This window comes from Trichechus manatus, unplaced genomic scaffold, assembly GCF_000243295.1.
Source record: "Trichechus manatus latirostris isolate Lorelei unplaced genomic scaffold, TriManLat1.0 scaffold00068, whole genome shotgun sequence".
Classification (NCBI taxonomy): Eukaryota; Metazoa; Chordata; class Mammalia; order Sirenia; family Trichechidae; genus Trichechus; species Trichechus manatus.
This window is the reverse complement of record NW_004444004.1, coordinates 12733085-12745448: the sequence shown is the minus strand read 5'-3', so window position 1 is coordinate 12745448 and position 12364 is coordinate 12733085. Positions and strand designations below refer to the sequence as shown.

At 37.7% G+C, this 12364-nt stretch overlaps 1 protein-coding gene across 11 annotated transcripts in view; it reads right to left on the bottom strand.

Moving 5' to 3' along the window:
* Positions 1 to 12364, bottom strand: part of DOCK11 (dedicator of cytokinesis 11) — a 193211-nt gene that overhangs the window by 117489 nt on the left and 63358 nt on the right. For all 11 annotated transcript variants that reach the window (XR_002824626.1, XR_002824627.1, XM_023734487.1 and 8 more), the window contains exons 7-10: positions 7048 to 7182; positions 4391 to 4568; positions 3923 to 4002; positions 2567 to 2650 (exon numbers count right to left, since the gene is read on the bottom strand). Coding sequence is in view for 9 of the 11 variants with exons in the window: in XM_023734487.1 (XP_023590255.1) it covers positions 2567 to 2650; positions 3923 to 4002; positions 4391 to 4568; positions 7048 to 7182 (477 nt within the window). In the remaining 2 variants the exon portion in view is untranslated. The remainder of the gene's footprint in view (positions 1 to 2566; positions 2651 to 3922; positions 4003 to 4390; positions 4569 to 7047; positions 7183 to 12364) is intronic.

Sequence of the window (12364 nt, the reverse complement as noted above, 5' to 3'; positions counted from 1 at the left end):
TTCTCAATTACCTAAGTAATTTAAGCCAAAACAGGTATTGTACCTGAAGAATCTTGGATAATTATAGCTGTTCTGACCTACTCTGTGTCACTGACAAAATCCTCCTTAAACAAATCTAAAGTATAATATTTGCACCTGAAAGCACGATTCTCCTCTCCTACCCCGAGTCTATTTATCTACCAAAGAAATACAGTTGTGTGGGACTCGACAGCTCCCTCTTGAACACTTATCTATCTGTGGAGCCAGCGTAGGCAACTCACTGGCACAGAAATCAATTCTGACTTCCGCCCATTTATCTGCTCTCCTTTCTGCCTTAACTCAGATAGTGGAATGTGAAGAGAAACTAGATCAAACCACCCCAGCCCCCAAATCCTTTCCCTTCTGAGGCCTGCAAACGTAAATGCTGGGACATACGGCCCTTCCCAAGTAGTTCAAAGTCTGAGTCATCTGTTCCATAAGTCAGAGTTTCTTAATCTCTAAGGTCAGTGGTAGAAAACATGTCCCTAAACACTGAACTGCGGCCAAAAGAGAAGGCTGAAATTATGGCATGACACTTCATTTAGAAAGGGTCCTCAATACATGACAATATGGGTTTCTCTGTGGCAAGGCTGCCTTTCACGATCAACATTCTGTTAAATTTGTTGTTCTTAAAGCTTCATCACAACAGTGAGTTTTACTCTCACTGTAGCTCATTGATAAACAACGTTCAAATATAAAATCAGTTCAGTTCCATGACCACAAAAGTACCACACCACAAATTTTTAAAGATACTGGATTTAGTTTCAACCACAATCAATTGGCTTCTTTGTGTACAATGAAAGAGCCTGACATGTCCAATTAGAGGCCAATCATCTGGGGGAAATCAAAGGCTCAGACATGCTTGGAACAAGTATACTTCTGAATGAGTATCTTAGAACTAACACTCCCAAGGACTGCAATACTCTTATTTTTTAAAAAATTGTGTAACTTACACTAAAACAATGTAATACTACGATAGAAAAATAAAAGAAACTTAAAAAATCAACTTTTCCAAATAATTTTCTTTTCTCATGTGATATTTTTATAAAGGAAGGATGTTTGCGTTACTTCTTAACGATTTACTTTTCCATTTGATACAAAATAAAATTTAAATTAAGAAATTGTATGAAGCTTGAGGCTGGATGAACCCCCAAAACTACTCCCCTGAGATCCTCTTTAAACCTTAATCCTTAAACAAAAAATATCCCCTAAAGTCTCCTCTGAAACAAACAATAGTTTAAGTTTAGCTTAACTAGCAAAGAATGTCTGCCTTGAGCATTTGTGCTCTTTTAAAAAAAACTATCTACATGGGATCAAATTGACAACAGCAACTCAAAAGGCTGGACAGAAAGCTTAGAGGACAGAGTTTATGTTAATGGACAAGGAACAACTCAGAAAAGGTGGGTGAGAATGATTTCACAACTCAAAGAATATAATCAATGTCACTGAATTATACATGCAGAAATGGCTGAACTGATGTATGTTCTACTGTGTATATTTTCATAAACAAAAAATAATTTTTGAAAAAAACAAATTAAATAAAGAAATGACAACCAAAAAATACCAGTTATCTCCAAATTATTCAAAATTTGCATTAAGGGGAAAAAACTCCAATGCTTATATAATACATAATTTTCTATTTCAAATTTAAAAAATTATTTTAGGAATCTCTTATAGAGACAAAAGAAAACAGAAAAAAATCTGTCTTCCTCAAATAATTTCACTCTTTCATTAAATATTTTCAGTCAGAAAATGTTTATAATACTTATATACACTGTATACTTTTTCTATTTGAAAGACACTAGAGAATTAATTAGAAAATGTAATGGAATTAAATATTAACTGGATATATCTTAGTACAAAAAGTACCTAACTCTCCTGAAAGAAGTCAGAATACACATATGCACATGTTGTTGTTATGTGCCACTGAGTCGGTTCCAACTCATAGCGACCCTGTAGGACAGAGTAGAGCTGCCCCATACGGTTTCCAAGGAGTGCCTGGTGGATTCGAACTGCCGACATTTTGGTTAGCAGCCGAGCTCTTAACCACTGCGCCACCAGGGCTCCATAAACCTGCACTTTCCTGCACCACCCTCCATTTAAAGAGGGATTCAGCTAGGCATGAAAATCATCCCAGTTCTACAGTCCCACATCAAAAGTGAAAAATAAATCATGTTTCATGTGGCTTGGTTTTCTTTATATTGCAGATATATACTGCCACTAGATCACAATTGTATTTAATGGGTTAAAAGAATGCTGAAACCATCTTTAAGCGTTCTTTGTATATTTTCAAGAGCGAGATGAAGTGAAAACAATACAAGGAACTGAGGAAAAACATATACACTTGGTCCAAAACTATTTGCATGTGTGACAGTCACTGTGAGTGAAGAGTTAGTTGTTAAACTATCTGCTCAAAGTGAATAAGATAAATAGAAAACAATCCATATTCACCAATGGTGCCAAAATCAGTGATTTGACATTTCAAAGATGTAGCTTGTCTGAATAAGCAACAATTCTAGGAGTACTTAAAGAAGTATATCATTAATACCTGAACTTCTGAATCAAAAGAAAAAAGATTCTGTCTTCCATCTCCTCTACTGAGTTTGTTTAGCTGTTCAGTTTCTCTTCCATACTAAAATTTAAAAAAAAAAGAATATGTAAAAGCAGGCCAAATACTACGTTATTTTCTTCAAAACAGTACTAAACATTGTTTACAAAGATAGCTTATGTGAACTAGCAATCTGACAGCCTAAAAAATGTACCATTCTCCATTTTCATGTATTTAAGATGCTTATTTGGCTAAGGAGTGATATACTGCTGTCACTATGACCCACGATAAGCTACTGATCAGATACTTTCATTTTCTATGTCTCTCATAACACCAAGAATATTGTTCAGCGTGCAGTAGATACAAAAACGGAATCCGAGAGACTTTGGATCCGAACAAGAAATAAACAAAAAAGAAAACACTATCCCTTCCATATATCCATGGTGTTCACCTGAAGGTTGTATATAATTCTGATTCCTTCACCTCAGGAAAGATATAATGGGCTGTACAGTCTGGAATGACAAAAACTGAGAGGCAATACATATGAAAGCTACAAAATCACAGAACACCTAGATCAGGAGCCACGCGTGTGCGCCTAAATTTTGGAAAACAGCTTTGAAGCTTTTTGTTGACACTTGAGAGAGGGGTAAAGTCAAACTAGAAAAAAAGGAATTTCTAAATGTGTGTAATTTAGTAGCCTGGAAAGAAAAATAGAGTTAAAATATAAATAGGCTCAAAAAGGGTTTAAATGAAGAAATGGGCCATAACCTGCTAATCTAGTATAAAATAGAGTTCACATAGTAAAATATGCATAATAATTACCCTCTATACTTTTTAAATTGGCTCATTTCAAATATCCAAGAGCAGAGTAAATTTAAATAACACACATGATGTCTGCTCACCAAAATCTCTACATGGTGAAACTCATATACATACACATACATATTCATATAGAGAGAGAATATATGCTTTGCATATGAAATTAACTTATATAGATCATTAAACTGATATCATGTTCATGATCCTCATCAATGGCCCCTTGAAAGAAGAGTGTTTATTTTACAAATGACATAGAGTAATTAAATTGCATAAGAAGCAGATAAAATTGATGAAGTCACAAAACCTTGGAAGGACTTTCCAGTATCTAGAAAAGAAAGCTTTTCCAAACTGCGAGTGGGCACTTACAAATCTGCCTTTAGCAGTGTAACTTTTCTTTTACAGTTTCTACCTCCTTCACTAATTTGCTGTGGTTTTTAAGTTAGAAATGATATTGCCAAATGGAGTCCAGCATTAAAACTTTCATACCTAGTCCTGCACTATCTCAGTTGAAGGCAAGTTGCCATAAGAAAGATATACCTTCATCAGCTCTGGATGCATGCTCCTCTCCAAACTGGCCATGATGTTCTCGGCTTTTCCTTGGCTGCCAGTTTCATCGTCTGTAAATTCATTAAAAGCAGATGTTCCAAACCATACAGACCGTTACTTATCACCTAAGACGAACATCTTAACTATCCCACTCCCATCCTCTCCTACTAGATTTATTGCAAAGAATTTTGATTATGAAAGCAGAGAGAAAACTTTAATGGACTTTTGAAAATCTGCCATGAATTTCCTATCCGTTTCAGTCTGGTCATATTTCACGTGTCAGAGTCCGTGCAGCATCAACTCTTTAAAAATATCTATCAACCTTCAGAGTCATTTGTAATGAAGAAGCAGGTCAGCATTCAACATGAAGAGTTCTATATTCACCGTGCACAAAGGACATTCCCATGGATTAAAGACAAGGGCTTTACTTCAGTAATGAATCATCAAAGAAAATCTGACCTTGTGCTGTTTCTACCGTCTCCTTTTTCTCTTGCACTAAACTGTCGGTATTGATCTGAATAATCTTCTTCAAAGTTATCAACCATTCCTCCATTTCCTGCTCAGTTTCAGCAGCCAGATAATGGCTATACTTATCTAACATCTTGAGTTCAAAAGCATGACGGCGCATTTTGGGGCACTAGAGGGGAAAAAAAAGAAGCATGCGTTCAGTTAGTTTAGTTGCCATCTTAATATTAGATTTCATTAGTTTATTTATTTTTACCTCAGCTCAGCACATATGTGCGTCAATACTTTCATGCAATAATTGCTTCTTTCACCAAGAAGCATAAGCTCCAAGACGACGATAGGACATGTCAAAAACATCTTTTTCTGTTTCCCTCCGTACTGAGGACTGTGCTCTATGCACAAAGTTGGAATAAAATACTGCTTGGTGAAGATGTATTATCATGTAAGGCCTTTTGGCGTCCTTCACATTTAGATCAAACTACCACCATAAAAGTAAACTAATGTTTTACTATTTGCACCCTGCTTAAAGTTTTCCTTGCATATTTACAGAAATTCAAAATCAGCTCTTAAAAACAAAATTAAACATGACCTAGAAAAAATGTGATACTTGCTTTATATCACACCATAAAATGCATCATAGATACCTAATTCACATGCACACCTACTTATAGATACCAAATTCACATGAATAATATTAAAAATACATTCTAATAGCTTAAAAGACTGTAGTTGGTTATGTGAGATTGTGGCTCGCAGTAATAATATGGAAGTGGCTTATCCCAAATACTGGCACACAAGAAAAAAGCCTCTCCTTTCCTCAAACATAAGGACACATCCTTTTACATTCCTACCTCCTTTATCCTCACAAAAGACATGACACCCTATCCTCCTCCCAAACAGTTCAGCATTAATTTCAAAAAAATGCTCATGAATCAAAAATTTTCTACTCCATGGTCATTATTCAAATTCTACAAAGTTCCTCCTCTCATCTTCAAAGTATAGTAAAGGATGAAATTAAGCTGCTGTAGTAAGCTATAAAGATTTATGAATTTGAAAACAATTGGGAGGGGGATCATAAAAATAGATGGGGAAACCAGATCTTAGGAGAACTATAAAGGAGGGTCAACTGTGACTACAACTAATGGAGAAAATCTGAAGGTTGTGCTGTGCTCTCCTTCCTCCAATAAGATAAGAAAGCTGTTATAAATTAAAAAGTTACTTTCTATTCGTGTAGATGTTTATACTTTTTAAAATGCTTTCTCATTTGATCCTCACAACACTCTTGTTTGATAGGGTACATAAAAAAAAAACAAACCCATTGCCCTAGAGTCGATTCCGACTCATAGCGACCCCATGCGTTACAGAGTTTAACTGCTCCATGGGGTTTTCTTGGCTGTAATCTTTACGGAAGCAGATCACCAGGCCTTTCTTCCGTGGCACCACTGGGTGGGTTTGAACTGCCAACCTTTAGGTCAGTAGTTGAGGACAAACGGTTTGTGCCACCCAGGGACCAATAAGACTATATATAGGCTTTATTAATCCCCATCATACAGCTTGGAAAATTAAGATTCAGGCAGGCTCAGGGTGTTGAACTAGTATCTTCATACTCTTAATCAGCTCAGTGCTCTTTCTAGTACACTATGCCACTCTGGTGCTGTAGTAATGGCTCCTAACTCTTGGTCAATCAACTTCCTATTTGGATAGTCACTATGCCCTGTTTCTCACCCCGTCTTTGTTCATGCCCCCTCAGTACCCTAGTGATTCAAATCAACAAACATCTGTTAAAGCCCTACTGTCTCCATAGCACTGCTAAATACTACGGGGCATGCAAAAATAAATAAAACATGGTCCCTGGAATTCAAAATAGAATGTGCATAATTAACCATGAATTAGAGTGTGATTCAGTTAACATGATAGAGGAAAAAGCAAAGTGGTAGCACAAGGGAAGTGGAGCTTAATTCCAACTTGGTGGGCATAAGAGTGAGGAAGGAAATAGAAAACATTTCCATGTAGAAGTGGCATTTGAACAGAGTCTGAAAAGATAAGGTTCAAATAGGAACAGAAGGGGAAAGTATGCGCCAAGTGAAAAAAAAACAATGGCAGAAAAACCACATACGTGTGAAACTCTATGGAGTGCTTGGCTTGGTGTGGCTAGAGCACAGAGTGTATAAGAATGCAAGGGGAGACCAGGCTAGAAAGTAGGATAAGGCCAAATCACTACAGGCCTACAATGCCATGTTAAAATCATCAGATATCACACCAAAAGATGATAAATCAAGAGCCAAAAGTTTTTGAGTAAAGTGAAGGAGCCACTGTATGTCTTAGGAAGACAGTGTAAAAGATGGACTGGACCAGGACAACCAATGAAAAAGCAAGGCTCTAGGTAAAAGATGATAAAAGGAAGATCCAGAAAAAGGGTAGTGAGAGTGGAAAGAAAGTTGGAAGATTCCAGAGGTACTTTGGAGCCAGACTCAAACAGGCTTGATAAACATGAGCAAGAGTGGGGCATCGAAGGTGATTCCGAGGTTACTAGTGTGGATGTTTTGGTGGATGAAGATGGCATTAACCAAGACAGAAAAATGACGAGGTTCTTAACAGTCCATCAGTACATTCCCTAGACAAAAAGAAACAGATTACCTCCATAGCCCTACCTGAACAACATCATTGCAGGCGTCCAAGTAGATGCAGCCTTTAGATTCTTTTAAATTTTTTTCATCTTTATAGGAATTAAGAATATATGAGCCATCAGGAAGCTGAGTTAAGTAGAAATATCGCCTCTTGAATACCTATGGGGGAAAAACCACAGAATATATGAACCATCAGGAAGCTGAGTTAAGTAAAAATACCATCTCTTGAATACCTATGGGGGAAAACCACCAATGATCTATCTGTCACATATACATTGTACTTGAACAGTTTCTTCAATCTAAAAACCTTAAACAGTCTGTCAGTCTTTGTTATCTGGATACTCTTCAAACAACCCTGAGAAGTTGTTAGGAATTGTAACTATCTTCTCAGTTAAGCAAACATAAAGGAAAGAACGATAATTAAGACTGCTTAACACTTTAAAAGAGCCCTGGTGGTACAGTGGTTAAGAGCTATCTATGGCTGCTAACCTAAAGGTTGGGAGTTCGAATCCACAAGCTGCTGCTTGGAAACCCGATGGGGCAGTTCTACTCTGTCCTATATGGTTGCTATGAGTTGGAATTGACTCGACGGCTATGGGTGGGGTATAACACTTTATAAAGCATTTTTATACCTGAATCACTGACCATTTCACTATAGCATCCTTTTTCCACTTAATCGCAAGCTGTGGTTGGACTCTAATTTCATTCACATGACCACAAATCCAAACATATAACTATATATACTTATATATATATATATACACACACACATATACTATATATATATATACACACACACACACACACACTCTATATATACATACACACCTGTACTCCCCTACACTGTACCAGCATCTCTCGTCTTTCAATAAGTCACATACAGCAAGCTGTGGTCAAATGTTTGTCATAGTGAGGGTTAGAGCTTATTCCAGTTGCAATTCCCCAGAATGATGGGTCTAAAATCATTTTCGAGTCAGAAGGGAAGACAAGGAAATAGACTCTTGGTGATAATTAAGGAAATGCAATCCTATGCATCTTGTCTTACAGAACTTTGCTTTAAGATTTAAGCTCACCATTTTCAATCACCCATATGATTAATTAGTATGATCCCTGGCCATTTTAACACCTTTCAGTATGGAAAGTGTATTATTTGTCAAGATCATTCTTGCAAACTACTTAACTTCTGGCACAGTACATGAAATATCAACAATTTCTCTCTCCATAGCATGAGCAAGCAGAATACAGACATACGTCAAGGGGTGTTTCTTTTTAGGAAAGCCAGTAAAAAGAAAAACTGGTGCTTATAGTTATTTCTGACTTGGGTAAGTATCATTGATTTTTGAATGAATGGCAAAAATATACCAGTGTGAGGAACACCCTAACAGGTTAGACTGGTAAATGCTACAGCTTCTATTTCAGAGAGTGGCCACGGGGGCTATATGGTATCAACAGAAAGGAGTCCAAGCAGAAAATATCGACTTGTTTTTCAATGCCAGTCAAGTAAAAGTTACTGCATTACGGTACAAAGGTACACAAAGCGTATATATAACTTCTTACATCTCATTTGCCCACATTTATGTTTACTGGAGCTATAATTGAAAAAAATCTAGATTAATATAAAAGGAAAATGTTAATCATAATGGTGACTACCTACGTACGTTTGCTTATTTTCCTGACAGTGGTTCACATCTGTTATTAAAATGATGGTAACAGAAGACCTAAAATTATATACTGAGCTTATTTGAAATGAATGAACATTTACTGAGTACTTATACAAAACACTGCTTTTTTAAAAGTTATTACAGTAAGTATATACGAGAAAAATTAGAATACATTTTCTAGACAAAAATTAATGTGAAAAATTAAACCAGATTAGAATTTGAACTATGACCAAATCTAAAAAAGTCTACAGCTTCAGTGGTACAATCTGTAGAATCCACTGGCAGTGTCCATAGCCATCAACAAAGAGAGGGACAGAGGAAGCGAAAATACAAAGCAAAACATTTTGTGGCATAGAGTCAAATTATAGTCTGCTAATTTTTTTTTATGTACACCTGCCTCACCACGCACAGACGTTTTGTGGCAGCCACCACTTCCGGTATTAGCAAAGTACGCCATTACAACAGAGATGGAAATGGGATCTGAAATTACAGTAAATCACTTCCTCTAATATCACAATTACATCTAAATGTGTCACTGAGTTGGGAAGCTTATGAATCTTGGGAGAGAGCATGGTAACATGGAAGGAGCAGATGCCTGAAAAGTCATAAGACTTTGATCCTCATCTGGGCTCTCCTGCTAACCAGCCTTGTCCCCATGACTGCTCCTTTCTGGGCTTGCCTCAGTTTCCTCACTTGTAAAACTACAGAATCAGACTAGATAGTAAGATTTTTTTGTACAATCTATAAATTTTATTGAAATTGAACAAATAACACAGTAGCCTCCCTAGGCAAGGGGCTACCCTCCCCAAGCCATTTCCAACACACTAGAAGCACGCAGTTTGCACTATAAGAAATCTTCAAATAAGTCACCTCTATATAGAAATCAGACTCGTCCCAACAACAGATCTGTAAGATCTCTAAGATCCCCTCTCATTCTAATATTGTATGATACATGTTGGGTTTCAACTTCTAGGAAGCTTTCATGGTACCTTTCAAAGAAGAAAAGGGTATCCTAAATTTCTTATATGGAACCAAAAGGGAGATCAGAAACATACCTTCCCTGACATTTAAAAAATTTCCAAGATGTGACTATTTAAGGTATTTAAGTCCACCATTTTTTTTGCATTTCAAAAAGAAGACCAGCTGTAAAAACAATGACTGTATAAAACGGTAATATTTACTCTATATCATACTTTTCGTTTGAAGGCCCCAAGACCTTTGTAACCAATAGCTAATTATTTTAATGTCCCTTGGAGATAAGTAGCATTATCCACATTCTACATAACAGCAAACTGACGGACAAAGAGCCCACTTAAGTTCACCCAAGCAAGTCAGTGGTAGAACTGCAATGAGGATCATACCACAGTGACAAACAAAGATAATCTTGCCCAACCCTCCAATGGTTTCTTATCAAGGTTAGAATAAATTCCAGAATCCTCACCATAGCCTGGAATGCTCTACATGATTTAGCATCAGACTACCCCAGCTACAATGGCTTACCTAAAACCAAAACACCAAACTCATTGCCATCTAGTTGATTCCAACTCATAGCAACCCTACAGGACAAAGTAGAACTGTCACACAAGGTTTCCAAGGCTATAATCTTTATGGAAGCAAACTGTCACATCTTTCTCCCATGGAGCGTCTGGTGGACAACCTTTCAGTTAGCAGCCAGACGCTTAACCACTGTGCCACCAGGGCTCCTCTGATTTACCAGCTGCTCCTTAAATACCCCATGCAAGCTCCTTCAATGCCTTTGTACTTCTTGGTCCCTCAACCCGGAATCCTCTTCCCCCACATATCCACAGAGTTCACTCCCTTACTTCTATATCAGATTTTTGCTTGAATATCACCTCCTCTGAGAGGCCTTCTATGATCACCTGCCGTCTTCATAGCAATATGTTTTGTCTTTTTCATAGAATTATATTCTTATTCATTTATCTATTTACTTATTTACTGTCTGTCTCCTGTAGACTGTTACGGTCCACGTCTCATCTACTGCTGTATCCACAGTGCCTATAACACTACCTGGACTCAAAAACTGCAAAAAGAATGATGAATGAATGAATAATGTACCCAGATTCTCCAGTAGTTTCATCCAGTAGAATGGTGTTTCTCTGTAACGTCCATATTCCTCTTCTTCCTTTCCCTTATTATTTTTCCTTTCTCTAAGCTGGTGAACACAGCTAAAAATTACCCACTTTACTCAAAGTGAGGAACATGGCCCCTGACAAGTAGCCTACTCAGTTCACCCAGAAGAAGAAAACAGGGAGAAAGCCAGAGGCAATGATTCTCTGAGATCAGGGCCCACCCAAGTTTCTTGAAGGCCACAAGGTCTTTGGATGGTAACCTTTTCAACTTTTACCCTCCTTGAGCAGAAACAAAGGTCTTCTGTCACTTAGTTGAATCAAATATAGAAGGCAGGAAAGTTTGAGCACCTGGTATCCTCAGAGGAGGAAAGCCTTTAATCATTTTATACAACAAATCTGAAGAATGTTTACCTAAGCGAACCATCTAACAACCAACCAGTTGCCATCGAGCTGACTCCGACTCACGGTGAGACCATCTGTGTCACCGTAGAACTGTGCTCCACAGGGTTTTCAATGGCTGATTTTTAAGAAGTAGATTGCCAGGTCATTCTTCCTAGGTACTTCTGGTTGGACTTGAACCATCAAGTTAGTGGCCCAGCACATTAATTGTATGTACCAGTGTTACCTAGAAAGACATTATTTACTGCGAAATTATATGAACCAGAAGCCCTGAGAAACGGTGCTCCAAAGGTTGAGAGGCAGGGTAGATGGGCCAGGAGCAACGCAGAGATGGGGTGAGGGGAGATTTATTTGGTTAACGTCTCAGACAGAGGAGAATGAAAAAGCCAGCAAGGAAAAAGAGAGAGCAGCAAAGCAAGAGACATTCTGGGTCTCAGAGCTGTTCTAAACAAGGATGAAAGAAACAATGGGGAAGAAAACGGCAAAAACTTATCAGAGCACTGTGTTGCAATTAATTATACCAGAATGTCAGGAACTTCATCCTGCTGAAGAACCCCTATCAGGTGAGCAACCTAATGTATTACTCCTCTCTCTCCACCATATCATTTTACAGTCCTATCAAGTTTTAATATACTACACAGTCCTACCCTCTGGGAAACTTGTTAAAAATCAAATGTTGTTGTTGTTGTTAGGTGCCGTCGAGTGGGTTCTGACTCATGCTACCCTATGTACAACAGAACAAAACACTGCCCAGTCCTGCACCATCCTCACAATCCTTTCTATGTTCGAGCCCACTATTGCAGATACTGTGTCAGTCTATCTCGTTGAGGGTCTTCCTCTTTTTCGCTGACCCTCTACTTTACCAAGTATGATGTCCTTCTCCAGGGACTGATCCCTCCTGATATCATTTCCAAAGTATGTGAGATGAAGTTTCACCATCCTCACTTCTAGGGAGCATTCTGGCTGTACTTCTTCCAAGACAGATCTGTTTGTTCTGCTGGCAGTCCATGGTATATTCAATATTCTTTGCCAAGACCGTAATTCAAATGCATCAATTCTTCAGTCTTCCTTATTCATTGTCCAGCTTTTGTATGTATATGTTGCAATTGAAAATACCATGGCTTGGGTCAGGTGCACCTTAGTCTTCAAGGTGACATCTTTGCTTTTCAACACTTTAAAGAGGTCTTTTGC